This window comes from Marmota monax, unplaced genomic scaffold (assembly GCF_021218885.2).
Source record: "Marmota monax isolate L192 unplaced genomic scaffold, Marmota_monax_Labrador192_F-V1.1 WCK01_AAM20220418_F8-fsc00002, whole genome shotgun sequence".
Classification (NCBI taxonomy): domain Eukaryota; kingdom Metazoa; phylum Chordata; class Mammalia; order Rodentia; family Sciuridae; genus Marmota; species Marmota monax.
This window is the reverse complement of record NW_026693571.1, coordinates 39,191,663-39,209,259: the sequence shown is the minus strand read 5'-3', so window position 1 is coordinate 39,209,259 and position 17,597 is coordinate 39,191,663. Positions and strand designations below refer to the sequence as shown.

At 45.2% G+C, this 17,597-nt stretch overlaps 1 protein-coding gene across 2 annotated transcripts in view; it reads right to left on the bottom strand.

Annotated features, from left to right (window-relative positions):
• The window catches only part of Gatb (glutamyl-tRNA amidotransferase subunit B), a 78,423-nt gene that overhangs the window by 35,130 nt on the left and 25,696 nt on the right, over positions 1-17,597 (bottom strand). For both annotated transcript variants that reach the window (XM_046459226.2, XM_058583917.1), the window contains exons 3-7: positions 13,389-13,502; positions 10,764-10,962; positions 10,316-10,438; positions 2,810-2,923; positions 937-1,021 (exon numbers count right to left, since the gene is read on the bottom strand). In XM_046459226.2, coding sequence (XP_046315182.1) covers positions 937-1,021; positions 2,810-2,923; positions 10,316-10,438; positions 10,764-10,962; positions 13,389-13,502 — 635 coding nt within the window. The remainder of the gene's footprint in view (positions 1-936; positions 1,022-2,809; positions 2,924-10,315; positions 10,439-10,763; positions 10,963-13,388; positions 13,503-17,597) is intronic.

Below are 17,597 nucleotides of genomic sequence, written 5' to 3'. Positions count from 1 at the left end.
AGGCATGTCCCTGAAGTGGACTATAGACTCCGGATCTCTTTCATTTTTTCTTCCCAGTCATGAGGTCAGTGATTTGCTTGACCATACACTCCCACCATGATGTATCAATAGGGTCAACCAATCATGGATCGACACTCTATAACTGTGAGCCAAAATAAACCTTTTCTCTTCATAAATTGATCATCTCAGGTATTTGTTACAGTAATGGAAAAGTGACCACCACAGGGTTTCCTCTACCAATAAGGGACACAGGCAAATTCAGGTTCTTTAGCTTTCCATAGGAGACACCTGTGTGAATTCATGAAAACATAATAATAAATGGAAATATCTAGAAATATGATTTAAAATAAGAAGAAATGACTTCAATATTTCCAGAATTTTTTTAAGGTGCTGGGGATGGAACAAAGGGCCTCATACATGCTGGGCAAATTCTCTACCACTGAGCTATATCTCCAGACAATGTTTCCAGCTTTAAGCCGGCTCAAACTCCAGGCTTTTGAGCTTTTTTCAGTATTTTGCTTCAATCCTCAAAATTCTAAATAGGAAAATCAGGGTCAAAGTTACCTAAATAAACAAAAAGGCATGCCTATAATCAGATTTTAGCTTTCTTCTGTCTCTAGTTTAAGCTGGTAGAGGTCTGGTATACTATTTAAGGAAGCAAAGATTCTGACCACAGAGCAGGTAAGCTAGAATAAGAACAGGTCTAGGACCTAAGACCAAGCATTCTGGTATAGGTCTGGGTCAGTTTAAAATTCTCAAGGGTCCGGTAGGGCATATATTAATCCCTGTAGGGTGCATTGTTCTAATTTTACTGATGAATAAAGCACATTGCAGAAACCTAAGGGCCTTCCTCAGGAACAGATGTTTGGTTTGTGACCTAGCCCAGATCCCAGGGCCCACCTCACTGGGGTCAAGATGATATCAATGCGAACTCACCCCAGCTTGCAGTCAAATGAACGAGTTTCATTCAGAATTTTACCTCCAGCCTCAAGTTCATTGATTTGCCTCTGAATTTCATAGTCTATAAAAAATATAAAAAGAATTTAATGTCATCTTTTGATTGTATTTTTTATCCACTATGGAAATAAATCTTCCCTTAATTCCCCCCACCGCACCTCTTTCCTTGTTTAAATTCACACCCTTTGAATTGAATTGCTACATAATAGAAGCAATACCAGAAGATGCCCATTTTTATTCCACCTCTCCCCCACTGGAATGCTCTTTGAATGACATGAAATTATGGCTAAAAAGCCAAATGCAGGCAGAAAAATCATCATGGAAAAATTACAGGATTGGAGAGTGAAGCTCAAGACAGCAAAGCTTTGGTTCTTCCACTGAGCTGGTAAAATTCTTTCTGACTGCTGCTCCAAAGGACACTTCATATGACAAAAGAAGAAGGCTCTTTCGTAACTGATTAGGGATGAATCTACTTAAAACATGGTGGCTTGTTTTTTTAGGTTATCATTGACACTTCTTGGAACCACAGGATCTAGAACAGTTCCTGGCCCAAGGTGAAATGGAACTCTCTTTTGTTGGTTCCAAGCTTCCCATTCAAATACATAGGTTACAGACATGAGTTTCCCTGACTTGCACCTTTGGCGGCTTCAGAAACATGGTCATGTCCCCTTTTAGAGACAGAGGAGTTCATCCTCTTTAGCCTGTCTTCACATGGGGACCTTCCCTTTCTCTTCCCCCTCCCAGAAACTATTCCCTTGGCCATTTTTAATGTCTTTTCCCTGAACTTCTGTAGATGTGTGAGTGTCTTTATGGAGTCTGGGTGACCATCTGAGTTCGGGATGGAAGGTTTTATACAAAACTGGAATCACCTTTTCTGTATTGTTTCTGATATTTTGCTTGACACGACTCAGGATTCTACTAAACATTTTGGGGCAACAACATTCTGGCAATGTGTTTTGTCGTCTTGTTCCTTGTGCACATTTGAGGGATGCACTTTGAATTCCTTTCCCTCCTTCTTGTTGTGTTGGGCTTTAAAAAAATATTTTTTGTCTACAAGATGTCTTCCCCTGTGACTCAGTCATCAGTTTCTATGGGAGTGCATAGATGTCTATCCTGATAAGCTATTTCAATAATTATCAGACATTTTTCCTCAATGAAATGCCCACAGTGTGCTCTAGTAAGACCAATCTTGATTGTACGGGCACAGAGAATCTATTAGTTGAAAATAGTAACCAGCAGAAAAATATACTGAGCCATTATGTCATTTCACAGCCAATCTAAAATGACCACATATGAGTTCATAAATTCAAACCATGGCCAATCTAAAATGAACTTGACTTTATAAAGAGTATGATTACACGGTAAAACATGGCAACAAGAGCCTGTGAATCCTCCCCTTGGGAGGTGAGTCTATTTCCTTCCACTTGAGTCTGCTTTGAATTCAATCTGCTCTGAATATATTGGAAGTGATACTGTGAGAGTTCTAGAGCTTAGGACTCATATTGCTTTGAGGCTTCTGCCTCCATTTTTCTGGAATGTTCCAATGGTAAATGAGAAAGCCTGGGCCAGGCAAGTGAAGGCTGGAAAGCTATATGGATAGAAAAGCCTGGTGGACACCCAGCACCGAGGCCCCTACGTGTGAGTGAGGCCATCTCAGATCCCCTGTTTCAGCTGACCTATTGGTTTTGCACAGCTATGGGAGCAAGCAGAGGAGAAATGGAAGAACCAACCAGTGCACAGAACTGAAAATCAAAGGGGTTACTGAGTGAGTCACTAAGTTCCAAGAGGTTTGTTGTGCAGCAAGAGAGGACCAACACAAAGCAAAACAACAGGAACAACAGCTGATATTCACCTATGGCTTTGGCCAAGAACCTGATGCTGTTGAGATTCTTCACTTCGGTTCGGATGCCCAGGGGTTCCCCAGGGTGATGCACAGATATATTGGCATCCACTCGCAACTGGCCCTCTGGAAGGAGAGAGAAAAGACAACTCTGGAGAAATTCTGTGAGGCAGCGCTGTCTTCTGAAGGCTGGTGGATGTTGAGGTAAACTACGTCTATATCCACGTGCTGCCTAGTCACAACAACCTCACGTTGCAGAGGACACAGCTGGTCCTGAAGAAAATGGCTGGTTCTTCTGTTCACTTAACAGCGGCAGAATCAGTACTGAGGCATCTGAGGAGCGGACCCCTCAGGGGTTCAAGTGCCTGTGTATATAGATGTGTACTAACGCACACTCAGAAGAGAAGTTCTGAATACACCAGCTGGGAGTCTCTAACATTTTCTGTGCTAAATAAGAACACTATTAAAATGGAGATTTACTCTGCAGTTTTATTATGAAGTTTTTTTTTTTTTTCAAGTGTCAGAACTGGGGTTGGGAAAAAAGCCTCTAAAATCATTATCTGAAAACACTACACTGCACTCCAATGCAGTGTGGATTTCTCACAGCGATTCCAGGAGATTTATAAGACAGTCCTTGAGAATTTACAGCTCAAGGGCAAGAGCTGAAACCTGGGCTTTCTCCCTCCTCCTCCCTCCAGGTACTGTAATAATCTCTTCTTCCCACAAACATGGCTCCAAAGCCTTCCTGATTCTTTAAGGATTTGCTGAAGGGGAAAGCAGAGCTGTTATGAAGTCATGGGGGGTGTCTGTGGTGGGACCAAGGGGCTGACCCCACCCTGGGAGGACCTACTCTGCCCCTTAAAGGCCCTCCCCTAAAGAAGCAGGTGGTTGTGGAGAAGACTAAAGGCTTCTGAGGAAGAAAAGGGGACAAAAGTCTAAGACAAACAGATGAAGATATGAAATAATTACGTCGAGTACCTTACAAAGTAAAGCTCAAATACTCTGTTCTCCAATTTCACTTACAACACTCAGAACAGGAAGAAGACAAAATGCTGGATTTTCGTTTCCTAGGTGGATTTTTAAGATGGGATTTTCTGTGTTGCCCAGGTGGGCCTTGAACTCACGATCCTCCTGCCTCCACCTCCTGAAGAGCTGGGATTGCAGGTGTGTGCCATGATATGCCCAGTTCCTAGACAGGTTTTTAACTTAAAATGTAATCTGCAAATTTGAGTGCTTCAATGGCCTGAATAAATTCACTTCCCAAGGTTCCACATGAAAAGTGTAGTAAAATAATAAAAAAACTGAAAATAAATTCCATGCCAAGAAAAGGTGACCTTTGGAATGGCTTAATCCTGCACCAAGGGTGAGAGTCCCAGCTGCCCGCTGCTGCCCCTTCTCTCCCACTCTCACAGAACGGGAAGAGCTCACCCACTTTCTGGCTCCAAGTGCCTGAAAAGATGCCTTTCTGCTCAGGAACTACTCTAACCATCTCTCTAGCACTGCCCTCTCAATGTTTTTATAAAAATCCCACAGCCCCTTCCTTATTTTAAATCCCCTTTTGAACAAGTTGTGCTCTTCTGAGTCTCAAATCCTGCTAGGATAGGACCTTGAAGTCCCCTTCCTCTTCCATCTTCTTTGCCCCTTACATCCAAACTGCCAATCAGATCCTACCAGGTCCTGCCTCCAAACAGTCTCTGGATTTGTCACTTCCTCTCCATTTCCACTGCTGCCACCTTGCCCGAGGTCTTGGAACCTCAGCGGAAGTTATGGGATCACGTCCTGACTCTTTCACACAGCAGTGCCCCCGTCCAGTGGCCCAAGTGTGACCACAACTTCATCCTGCGACACTGTGGCTTTTTCATCGCTCGGTCACTAACTTCAAGCACAATGGCAGTTCCCATTGGATCATCTCGTCTCCTCTCGGTACTCAGGAGCCCTCACTTGATCTGCAGGTGGACATAACCCACATCTGCCCATCTTTTGTTCCATGGGAAAGCTCCCTTGCAGCCAGGGGAGCCTTTGTGCACTACCTCCTGTCTACATCAGCGGCACACACTCAGTACCACTGCTCCTGTCCCCCTCCCCCACCTCGGTTCATCCTTCTGAACTGTTGCCACTGTAGTGTTACCCCCCTCTACTCCACCTTACTGGACACCTCAGCAGCATGTGAGAGAACAACTCAGCCTTCCTTCTCGAAATATCCTCTGACCCCATTGGTAAGTGAGCCTCTACTGGCAGGGCCTCCAACCTCAGAATACACACAATCTATACCACGAAGCTGAGCCCATTTCGAAGTAACCTTCTCTTTAAGACCAAAATGGAAGCTCCCTGAGGACCAGGCCAAATTTTAAGGCCCCTGGTGCTCTCTCAAGGAGATGGCTCTCTCACTTATCCCTCTCCCAGTCAGTCACCGACCTCTTCCTCAGCGCTCCTTCCGCTGTGTACGTGGGTAATAGCTTTTCTCACTAAGAAAACAAACAAAAGCCCAAACCAGGTTCTCCCGAGCCCCCCTCTCACCCCACCAGCCATCCAGCCTGTTTCTGTTTCCTTTTCAGCAAATCCTCTTCAACAAGTTTTGTCACGAGTGTCGTCTCCATTATCCCACCTCCCACCTACTCCCAACCCACTTTTGTCCCCACCTCTGTGAAAATGCCCTTGTTGGAGGCACCACCAACTCTCTGGCTGCCAAATCCAGGGAACGCAAGGCGTGTTTGTCTTCACCTTTCTGGACACTCAGCAGCACACGACAGAGCAACTAATCCTTCCTTCTAGAAATATCTTCCGACCTCAGCTCCTATGGCCTGACCCTCTTGGTTTTCCTCCTGCCTCCCTGGACATTCTATTTTGATTTCATTTTCTGGTGCCTTCTTTTCTAAACTCTTCTTAACTACACTTCTCCGCAGGGGTACATGGAGTCAAATGTCACCTAAATTTCTCTCTTCAGCCCAGTCCTTTCCTCAGACTGCTACACTAGTCTCGCGGGCATTTCAACTGCCAACCCCTATTTGTCCCTTCACGAGGACACTTTTGTTCTCAGCTTTCGACTTCAGACAATACCACCACCTACATCCTTAAACTCCCTCGAGGTACCCTTGCTTTCTTCGGTTAGCAGATCTTCTACACGGGCCTGTAACGGAAAAGTCACTCCAGAAACCACCTTGAACCCACCCCTCTCTACCATCACTGCCACCAGCACCGTCAAACTGCCTCATCTTCCATCTGAACTACCACCAGCACCTGTGAACTGGTCTGGGTGTCACTCTCTCCTTCTGGAATCCACTTCCCACAGAGCAGCCAGAGTAGTTTTCTAAAACATTAATCTTACTACGATGTCACTTCCTTGCTTGGAAACCTTTCAGTGATTTCCCTTGCACTTGGACAGAAATCGAAACTTCTCGCCATTACCTGTAATCGGTCCCTTGCCAACTTTATAGCCATCTCTAATGCCATTGCTCCTTCTGCTTTTCCTACAGTGCCCTCTGTCACCTTGGGCACCCCAGGGCGTATTCTGAGCTCTTTTACACCTCAGGCCCTTGGCCACAGCTGTTTCCCCAAAATGCTCATCTCCCAGCTCTATGTGGCTGTGCCTCGAGTCATTCTTCAGGCCTTAACTCAATGCCACCTTCTCTGAGGGAACCTAAAAAGCAACACTGTCACTTTCCAATGTTATTCTGAACCACACCACCTCATTTATTTCCTTGAAGCACTTATCACTGTAATTACTGTGTTTTATCTGTTAATGTCCTGGTGTCCCCATGAATATAAGCTCTCTGTGGCAGGAACAAGGTCTTTCTCAGAACCCAGAGATGGGGCTGGCACATGGTGCTTGTTCGGTGTTCAACAATGAATGCCAACACGCTGTTATCTTCCTGAGCAATGAGTAAGCAGGCTGGCCTCCATCTCACCATAGGCTCCTGACAGGTTCTAAGATTCTGACTGAGCAGGACTCATCAACAGTTGGACTCCTCTGAAAGGCCCATTCAGCTCAAAGGCAAACTTCCATCTATAACCAGCTCCGCTCAACCAAATCTCCATACCTGGGAGACAATTTTTTTTTTTTTTTTGAACTCAGGGAACCCTGAATTACTCACTTGCTTTTAAAAAGGAAACCATCTTTCACAATTTAGAATTCTAATTTGGAAGAGGAATAAAAGCATGAATTTTAGTTTCTTCCAGAGAAGACCACACTACATAAATGTCTGAGAGGAATCATTTAGTATCCTGCGGTGTTGAAAGAGAGTTCGAGAGCCTAGATTCAAATACAGTATCAAACATTAACAAAAGACACTCTATCCAGAGAAGACAAAATACCTTTTAAACAAATTAAGTTAAATTGCCTCAAGTGCATGAGAGCCTTACCAGGCAGGTTTACTTCAATGCATTCTGTCCCACAGAGGGAGGGCCTTCATTCACTCATCATGAGAATGTTACCAAGCTCAATTTCTGTCTTCCAAAGGCAGAGAGATTTGTAACAGCAAAACTAAAATACTATACCACTGAGCACAGTGATAGAGTGCAGTTACATATTTTTTTCTAAAACACATTCACACAACAGAAATACAACATCACGACAGAAAACTGTTTCTGCAAACAGCAGGGACTCCAGGCTTTGGTAGGAAGGTCTGTCAAGCTATCTCATTCTGGTTGCTGAATACTCCCCAATACTTTAATAACAAGATTTAAGAAAAAAAGTATGCACGCACACATATAAAATGCTGTAATTTCCCCCCAGTGCTAGTGATAGAACCCAGGGCCTCACCCATGGTAGACAAATGCTCTACCACTGAGGTACATCCCCATGTGAAAGGGACCAAATTCTACTGAACATAGTTCACAAAGCATACCTCAACCAAAAAATGTGGTGATTCCCTAACAGCAATCCTATTTATTTTTGTTAATAGAGCATAGGCACTTACCCAGCACTGTCTGTTCCCCAGGCCCTGTGCTATTTCATATACACTACTACATTAGCTCTCCATAACCTGGCTTCCATGACAAACCCACTGAGACAGCCCCGGGGCATATGAGACTTAGCATTTCCAAAATGGAACTCCAGATTTCCCCCGTAAAGTCACTTCTCTCATGCAGCTGCTCCAATTCCACTCAAGGCCTCTGTCAGCTTCCTGTCCTTCCTGGTTTCTTCCATTCACTTTCCACACACCGTTCCTTGGGGATACCTTTTATAAAAGTGGAAAGTGAGGCACAGAGAAATCAGAAAATTTGCTCAGGTTTCTACTATGAGAAGCTGTGGGACAGGACTGCAGCCCAGGTCCGGGACCTTAGAGCCCTTAGCACTCGTGATCTGCTCCTCTGGCTACTCCCCCAGTGGGTATCTGTGGCAGTCTCGACACTGCCGTGGTGCTTAAATAAAGATCTTCTGGAGTCGTCACCTGCGCTCAAATCCCAGCTCAGGTGCTTCTTGTGAACTCTGGGCAAATAACCCCACCTAACCCTGTAGCTGACCTGTACCACAGGTAAGGAATGTCTCAGGAATGTTGTAAAGAGATGGTATGACAATTTTTAAAAATTCTTAGTGAACTGGTGAGCATATTTTAAATATTCCAACTGGTAGATACTACTATTGTTGAAACACTTAGTAGGTCTACTTCTACACACGTGCTGTCTGAGAAGGAAATGACTTGGAAATGGCTTGAACTGGTTCATGTTCTTTAATAAAACTATCAGGAACTCAATCACAACCCAGAGCAGCGGAGGCCTCATTCCAGAAGCACCGTGTCCGCTGGTCTTCACTGCCACCTCTTCTTTAGGGTGGCCCTAGGTACCCAGGATGCAGTCTCCAGTGCTGACACAGGGGTCCTAGGGTAGTGGGACAGAAGGATGAGCCGAGGAGTCAGGGCTGACACAATCTACCAGGAAGCCGGACTCCAGCAGACTGCAGGCAGTCCCCGACTCCCCATAGCCTTCAGAACAACCAAAGCCACTCGGCTGCTGTGCCGGAAGCAAAGCTGCTGGATTTGTGTTTAAAAGAAACAAAAAGTGTCACAACAAATGAGATTTAATGAACATGCTCAGCTGTCACTGACTCACGAGTTCTTGCTGTTATGGTTTATCTCTTGGCAAGGACCCAGATGGGACTATTTCTCAGCTAACAGGTGGCCTGTTTATTATTCCACAGGGTTCACAAGAATCACAGTGATTTTGAAGAAGAATGGAATAATAAAAACTTTCTTAAAGCAATAGAGAATCAATGCTTAGCGCATTAATGGATAACCATCCAACCTGCCCATATTTCATATATGTTTTGTGGGTAAAAAGTAGCATGAGTGATAAATGGAAAATGGAGACTTCTTTTAACTCTCAGTCTCATTTCTATAAAGGAAATGTGTAGACAGCTAACCTTTATGTAATTCAAATTTATGGGGCTCTGTGTTTCTAGTCTTTGGCTTAAGATGATAGCAAATAAGCAAGTGCTGTCTCCAGACTTGACTTGTACCAAAGCTTTGATGGTACCCTCTATTGCTTGTATGTGACAAATGTGGCATTACAAATTCCAAAGGCCTTCTATAACATGCAAATACATCATGAAACATGATAAGGGTGTTAACAGTACTATGGACCAACAGAGAGAGGAATGTTATCACTGGTGGTGTGTGCCATAGAAGACCACGACTGTGCATTCAGATCCTGTATTCAGTCAGGGAGTGCTTGGAGGCTGGGAACAGAAAATTGGGAAGAAACCATGGGAGAGATTAGCTTTCAGTAATTTAAGGGAGGGCAAAGGAGCAAGGGCTAAGGGAGTTGAGCCACCAAGACACTGAGCTTGCCCCAAACTTGTGATTTATATCCAATTTTCAAACATTTAAAAGGGACAGTTTCTTTCCTTCCCAAGGGTATAGGTGTTTATTTTGTTGCTTGAGTTTCCTACTTTACTTCTACTGAAATTAAGTCAGGGTAAAGCTTTATGTAGTCATAATCTGGGCCAACAGCCAATATTATTTGGCTTTGGTTGCACATGGATGGAAACTGTTTTTTTTTTTCATAATTATTTTAATTGTACAAATTTATGGAGTAGTGTGTTAATTTGACACATGTATACAGTGTAATAATCAAATCAGGGTAGTTGATGTTTCAGGGGTGAAACTTCTACAAAAAAAGGAAAAGAAACAGATCCCCCTGTCTAAAAGTAGCAACTCTCTATATCTATACAGAACTCAGGAATTATTCTTGTGGCACGGTATCTTCTTTCTGGGAAAGATGAAACTGTTTAAACACATTATTTCATGAGTCCTCATGGTTTTGATGTAAGAAGCTGGGAGAAGACACCTTCTCCTGTGCTCATGTTCACTGGCTTGCATTACCGCGCTGCTGTTACGTATGTGTTTATTTTTATTTGAGGCTCAGAAAAGAATCCAAGCTGGTGGGGAGCCGGTGGGCAAAGGCTGAAAATGGGATGTAAACTATATCATAACTGATGGCAAAGAACAAAACTCAGAAGAGGCCCAGGAAGCAGAAAGCAAGATGGCACAGACAGAGGGACAGTGCCCCTGTGGCTCCTACCTGCCATGTTTGCCTGGCTGGTCCCCAGGGTTTGAAGTATCAGCTGCAGCTCCCTGACGACTGCTGCGGCCTCTTCTCCACAGGACAGGTCGGGCTCCAGGACCACTTCCAGAAGGCCGACTCCTACCAGAGAGAGGCAGAGTCAGCCTGCCTGTGGTTGGCCAGTCCATCAGCAGACAAACCAGGCAGAAGTCTCCGGGAAAGCCTACATTACCAAAGGGCTCTCGAGGTGGTTCTGGCCTTGAAATTGTTCCTCCTTCCCCCACATATACTGACTCCTAACTTTGGCTTATTTCTTTTAACATACATCCAGCTGCAGGGTCCGTGACTGGGTAGGGAAGTCTGCTGACTTTCTCAATTGGTTTTGGAAAACTCCAGAAGGGAAGAAAGGTGTCTAACACCCAAGGAGCCAAGAGGCTGGAAGGAAAGACTGAAGCACTGCGCCTACCTGCCCTGTTCAGATCAATGAGCGTCTGGGCCCTCAGGTCATCGTGAAGGCTCTTGCCGCTGTCCTGCTCCAGCTGGATCTGCTTGATCCGCACCCTCTTGGAGACCAACTGACCCCGCTTCTTCCCTACACAGACGCTGTAGGCCAGGCTGCCATTCGCAGCGATCGGGAGCCTCTGCTGGGTAATTTGGTAGCCCGCCTGCACTCAAAGACACATGCGTTACACTCACTAGGCCAGAACCGAGAGCTGGGATCCAGGTGACTACTCCTTTTACTGTCACACAGCTAAAGGCTTATGTGAAACCAAAGTGAAAAACAACAAAAAGAAGAAAAAAAAAATCATTTATGCACTGCTGCCATAATTTAGCCTGGCTTTTCCCATCACTCCCTATCCTCCCCTCCCCAAACCCCTCACAAGAACACCATAACAGTGCAATTAACACCACCAGACCCATCTTCCTTACGGAAAGCCATTTGGGGGAATAACAATAATTTCATTGTTGGGGCCCCTAAAAAGAATTTATTGTTTTCATTTAGCTCATTAGCCTAAACCCTGCATCTCATTACCAGGCGCTGTCAGGCCGTCCCTATTAGTGAATGCTGGCTGTGCATTCTCGCTCTCTACTCTCAAGGGGATGACAGCGGTGGTCAGTGTGTTTGAGCTTGCTTTGGTTCTGCTCTTTCAGCTAACCAATCATGCCAGCTGCCCTCCCTGACCCAGCTTCCCTCTCTCGAGCCAGAAAGAGCTGTGACGCTCACGCTCAGCAAATGGAAAGCACACAGTACCCAAATACTGATGGATGGTGCAAGGACTCTGGCACCTCCTTCTGAGTGGAAAGGAAGAATTATTCTCAAATGCACACGTGCATCAACACACACTGAAGAGACCACAGGTCAACGCAGAGAACTGAGGCAGAGCAAAGAATCGTAGCTACATCATCTGTAGCCCTCGCTTAGTTCTCAGTAGGTTCCACTCGTTTAATCCCACGACATCCCTAAGTAGCACAAGGCACAGAAGGGTTAAGGGCCTTGCCTAAAGCCACATGCAGATCTAGGAAGTCTCAAGGTCAACATGTGAACTTGGTGGTTTGGCTCCAGAGTCTGACCTCCTCTTCACTAGACCAGCCAGCAGTTTGTAAACTTTAAATGAATCGGAAATATCAGGGGCTTGTCAAAGCAGTGTGCTTGGTGATATCGCAAAGGTTCCTGATTCAGTGGGTTAGGGTGGGGCCTGAGAATTTATATTTCTAACGAGGTCCCAAGAGATACTGATGCTGGTGCTCAGGAACCACACATTGAGAACCCTGCAGGAGGCTAATTCATTTTCTATGCTAAGATAGGAAGTCTCAATTTATAAAACTAAACTCTGGGGAAGGTAAGCTGGAGAAAATATAGGATGCCCCTGTTCAATTTGAATTTCAGGTAAACAATGAATACTTTTTTAGTATAAATATGTCCCACAGAATATTTGGCAACAGCAGTTGTGATTATATGACCCACCTGGGCCAGAAAGAACAGAAGGCCATAGATAACCAAAACCTCTCGTTTTCATCATATATTGCTCAGGCTCCCACCTTAACCAAAGTGGCCGTCATTCTTGAAAGATGAAGAAATGGGGACTAGAGATGTAGCTGAGTAGTAGGGTACTTGCCTACTACTCCACAACCCTGGGTTCAATTCCCAGCAATCACAAAGAAGAAATTCAAACCAGAGCAGAGCTTGCTAGAAGGCTGGAAGGTTGGCAGCCCAGGGGAGGCGGGTGACTACATTGCAGTGTTCTGGTCCTATTTTGTTTTTTATTTACTTCTCCTCCTGTCTCTGCCCACTACACAACAAATCACCCCAACCTTCAGGTCAAGGAGAATGACCTGAAGAGGTTAAGCAACCTTATCTCTAGTGTTTTGCATGGTCTAGGGGAGAGCTAGACTTACTATTGGAGGCTCAGATCAAATGACACATTATTTTGGGAAACCCACTCCATGTTTCAGTTTTGTTCCAACTCTGAATTTGGAAAAAGCGGCTTTCACTCACACTGGACGCACTTAAATAAAAATCTAATTTTAAGGAAAAGGCAGGTAAATACCAAGTTTATTGCTCAGCCAATTTCTGTTGTTCCTGCAGCTTTCTGGCTCGTGGTTCTGCTTACTACTGTTCACTTACTTGCTCCGTGTGAGATGACAGAAATGTCCCCAATAGCCATCTTACTGAGAGCTTCAACTTAAGAGAGAGCGGCTCTGGCAATATCTGTGGTCTGTGGTGGGCACCGACCAGACCAGTGCATCTGCCACAGGGTCAGCCTCTGTCCTGCAGGCAATTAGCACCAAACACCACGGTGGGGCTGCGCCTGACAACACTGGCTTCTCCTAGTCCCCATTCAATTATGAATGAGCCACCAGAAGCATGAGGCTAAGCAAGGAGTCAGCAATCAGGACAATTGCATCCAATCTAGTAAACATCAGGGGGCACCTGCCTTCATCAGGGCCAGCCAGAGCTCCCCGCTGGGATGGACAGAGCGCTGATTGAAAACATGAGCGGGTAGCCTTCTCTCCCTGGCTTCAAACCCCGCAAGGCAGGGCTGGCCCGGCTCTGAGAACTTCCAGGGGGTGGATCACAAAGCATACTTACTGGGAGGTCTGCATAGAAGTAGTGCTTCCTGTCAAAGGAGGACTTCTTGTTTATGTGGCAGTTCAGAGCCAGGCCTGTCATCACTGCAGCTTCGACACACCTCCTGTTGAGAACCTACGGAAAAGCCACACAGGAGCTCCTTTCAGAACCAGAGCCAGCTGAACCAGCGCTTCTCCTTCACACTGACATCCTCCCTGAATATTCAACTGGGCCCTTCCATGGGCATTAGCTCCGGTTCTCTACGTGGGCAGCTCCGATTCACAAGCTGTCTGTCTGCAAACCAGGAAAATGGTACAAAAAATAAAATGCACACAGTGTGGGCCCACTGGGGACCCTTTGCCCCAATTTCTGCTGTTAAAGTTAACAGAAGAGTCCTAGAGAGGCTTAGTAGAATGGATTACTTTGTGACTAACCCACCCACTTCTGTAAACAGGACACGGAGCCTGTCAGACCCCCACAGAGGGTCCAGAGGCGGCTCAGCAAACCACCTGGGTGAGATCTGAACTGGAAAGGCCCAGGTGGGACCCAGGAGACTGACAGGTGTTTATTTACCGACAGAGAAAGAATGAACTTCTGAGAACTACATTTCCTCCAGGGCTGGGAAAGGGGCACCCGTGGCCTCCCAACTTTCAACGCAGGCCTGGCCAGCTCCCTGACTGGGGCTCTGACTGGCAGTGTACCACATGGTTGACTCCCTCATGCTGCTCGGCTTTGCAGGGGCCCATGGAAGTTCCCTGTGAACCCACCCTGAACCTCTTTCAGGAGTGAAGGACCCAGAAACAGGTAGCAAACATCCCAGCCCCAAAGGACATGAACAGCTTTAGGAACTTTGGGGTCTGGAAGTAGGTAAACGACTAGAGAACATGGTAGAGGAGAAAGAGCCCATCAGCAATCAGGACTCAGCCCACTTCTGCTCTGGATATCCACGTTATTAGGAACCTCAGTTTCCTCATCTCTGAATCAGGGATTTGATATCTACCTTGAGGAGTAGATAGTATACTAGCTAGTCATGGAGACTCAATAAATTGTTCACTTCCCATTCTACTTTGGGAAAATTTGTGAAGATGTTGTGCTTGCAATGAAATATATTTCTATGTTTTATTATAGTATTTATGGTGTTCTTTAGTAAATTGAGCACTTATATGTAATACTGTAATGCATATAATAGACATATATTGTACAATAGTAATTATATCTATTACTTAAATAGATAAGGCTTTCCAGTGAAGCAATTTTCATATCCATTATTTTATTTTATTCTAATCTGTAAAGGAGTTAGTATTATCCCAATATTCCAGACAAAGAAAATAAAGACCTAGAGAGACTACAAGACTTGCCCAGTTGGCAAGCTCTGAAGCCCACATGTGCCCTTGCCTAGGTGACAAGCAGAATCCCTGAGGTCTGGGGACTGGTTCTCTGTGCTGAGATGATGAGTGCTGACTGATCACATGCAGATTTTTAAAAAATCTTTAAGACCTTTATTTTATTTATTTAGTTTTATGTGGTGCTGAGGATCGAACCCAGGGCCTCACACATGCTAGCCAAGTGCTCTACTACTCAGTCACAACCCCAGCCCTGATGACACACAGATTTAAAAGCAAACTTAGTTGCAAGACAAACTAAGAGAAGCCTCCACTTGCTGCAATATACAACCCCCCAAAGGAAACCCACACAAACCTCCCCACTATGACAACATCACACCCCTCTTTTTAGGAACCCAGGTTACAAATGGAGGGAGCCCTCTCACAGCTTCTATTCCAAGTTCTTCCTTCTGGGCCTAATAATGTCGTCAGTTCTGCAGTAATCAAGGTTTTCGAGGAGAGGTGTGCTGGGGAGCAGGGTGCTCTCAGTATTGATGTCTTCACTTAACCGATGTTTGGTATTTCACCAAGTGGTTGTCATTACAAAACAAACAGAGCTGTGGAGAATCCTGTCAAACCCCAGCCTGGTGCCTGGGGTCGGCGATCCTGAAGCTCAAGTCTTGGCTCTGAGCTCTGCAGCGCTTGTGACTCTGGGACTCCCTGCCTGCACCACACTGGCTTTCTCACTCCCAGAGCTTTTCTGACCGCCACTCTCTCAATTTGTCCCTTTGGGGCTACGCTGTGTCCTCCTTCCAAGCATGAAGAGAGCCCAGGTTACTCTGTTTGTTTTTGAGCACGCAAAACAAACTGCCCATGCCTGGCACCAGGAGGGAGCTGCGAGTCGTATGTGATCACAGACTCTCACTGTGCCCAAGTACATGCAAGTGCCCAGCACTTGATAAACCATCAATTTCCAAAGAAAAAGAATGCAGTAAAACACACAAACATTCGAGCAATATTGAATATACTTTAATCTTTTTTTGATGATTTAGAAGGCTTGAAGTACTTCAGGGTCAGAATTATAAGCATCAATCATTGCCACGCTGCAGGTGCACAGAGGGGCTAGTAAACAGAGGGCCAGTTAAAAGAATGCCAAGAAACAAGAATTTATTATGATCTTAGTCAAGCTGCCTGTGACAGATGGAGGTCCAGGTCAGCATGTTCTGAGGATAGGATGCCGAGCTGGAAAATTCAACTTGGTCTGTCTAAAGCATTTCTTGAGTGTCTACAATGTACTAAACATTAGGGATCCAGAGATAAATTGGACTCTGTCCCTGACCTCAATGAATCTGCAGTGGTGATATGAACCTGCTGCCTTTCCAACACCCTTTTCAAGCTCATCTTCCACCAGAGTGATCTTGCTAAAAACGCACCTTGTGGTAGGTATTTTATTGCCGGAAGTCGCTTAATGGCCCCCAGTGGCCCCATGATACAGTCGAGCTCTTGGATGGTCTAACTCTGTCCTCTGTTTTAAATGTCATCTCCTCCTGTGCCCCCGCCCACACCCCAAAGGTCCAGTTCTCCCACACAAACTACACAGACCTCTTGACTCTCCATGTCCTTGTTCCCTTCAAAATCTTACTGAGATGTCCCCACCTCTGCGAAGCCATCATTACTATGCTTCCCAGGTACCTTTTCTGTCTGTACAATTCCATCTGCGCTGTTCACAGTGGACTGAATTTGTTCAGATATTTCTACACAATTATAAGTCTCACGAGGATAAGAACTGTCTGTTCATCCCAATACAAATGGGAAAAAAGAGTGGTGTTCAACTCATGGGAGAACTCACAGGGGAAGGAATGCGATGGGTACTGGGCTGGGGGAAGATTTCAGAGAGCCAGCAATGCCCAATCTGCCCTGCAGTCCTACCTGCCACCTGCCAGCCTTTAAACTTGTTTCTAGAAGTGCTCTAGGTGATAACGGACCATGTGTGAGGTGACCAAAGGCTAACTAGAAACTCAAAAGAATAACTTGTCCTGAAGAAAGCATGTTCCATACTTTTCTTTATAATTACTCTAAAGGACGATGAAGGATCACAGTATTAGCCATAACAGCTCTCAAGTGGAAGGAAACCAACAGTTCTCAGCACTCACTCAGCTCATCTCTCTCAACTGGGCCTGGGGACACTTCCTTTTGCCCTCAGGCATGATCAACAACAGGTATTTATTGTGCACTGGTGTTGTATGAGGAGGTCTGAGATGTGTGTCTCATAAATGTCCTCTTAGCAATCTTAGCACAGAGACTATTGTGATCTTCATCTTAGAGTGATGAAGGGAAGCTCACAGATGAACTAATTTGGCCAGGTCACACAGATATTAAGTAGCAGAGCAAAGCAGTCAGACCCCAGAACCCAGGCTCTCAACCATAACCTTCTATCTTGAATCTTCAAAGAATAAAGTGTGATAGTTTTAGTTTTCAAGACTATTAACCTGGCCATAACTCCACAGCAGTACCTCAAACCAAATCCTGATGCAGACAGTTTAAGGCAGATGTTGCCTCTAATGTTTTATTTCTATCAGATTCTCTCTACATAGGTCTTTCCAGCTGCTGAGTTCCCAGAGGGCAGGCACTGTGGGTTCTTTTTTTTTTTAGCTTTCTAAAACACTCAATACACAGTCTGTGGTATATAGAGGGTCTGGTAATGTGTGGACCTGTAGGTTGTCTCAAATAGCAGAGGATGTTCTCTTGCTAGATTTCTGACACAAGGATTCATAAAATGATTCATCAACTGGGAGGCTAATTATTTTATTTCATCAGAAGGCAAGAAAGCTGTAAGAGGCAGAAGTGAGAGATGAGAGTCAACCAATTTCATGACTAGCTGGGGAGACACCGGGCAGAACATGGTCTG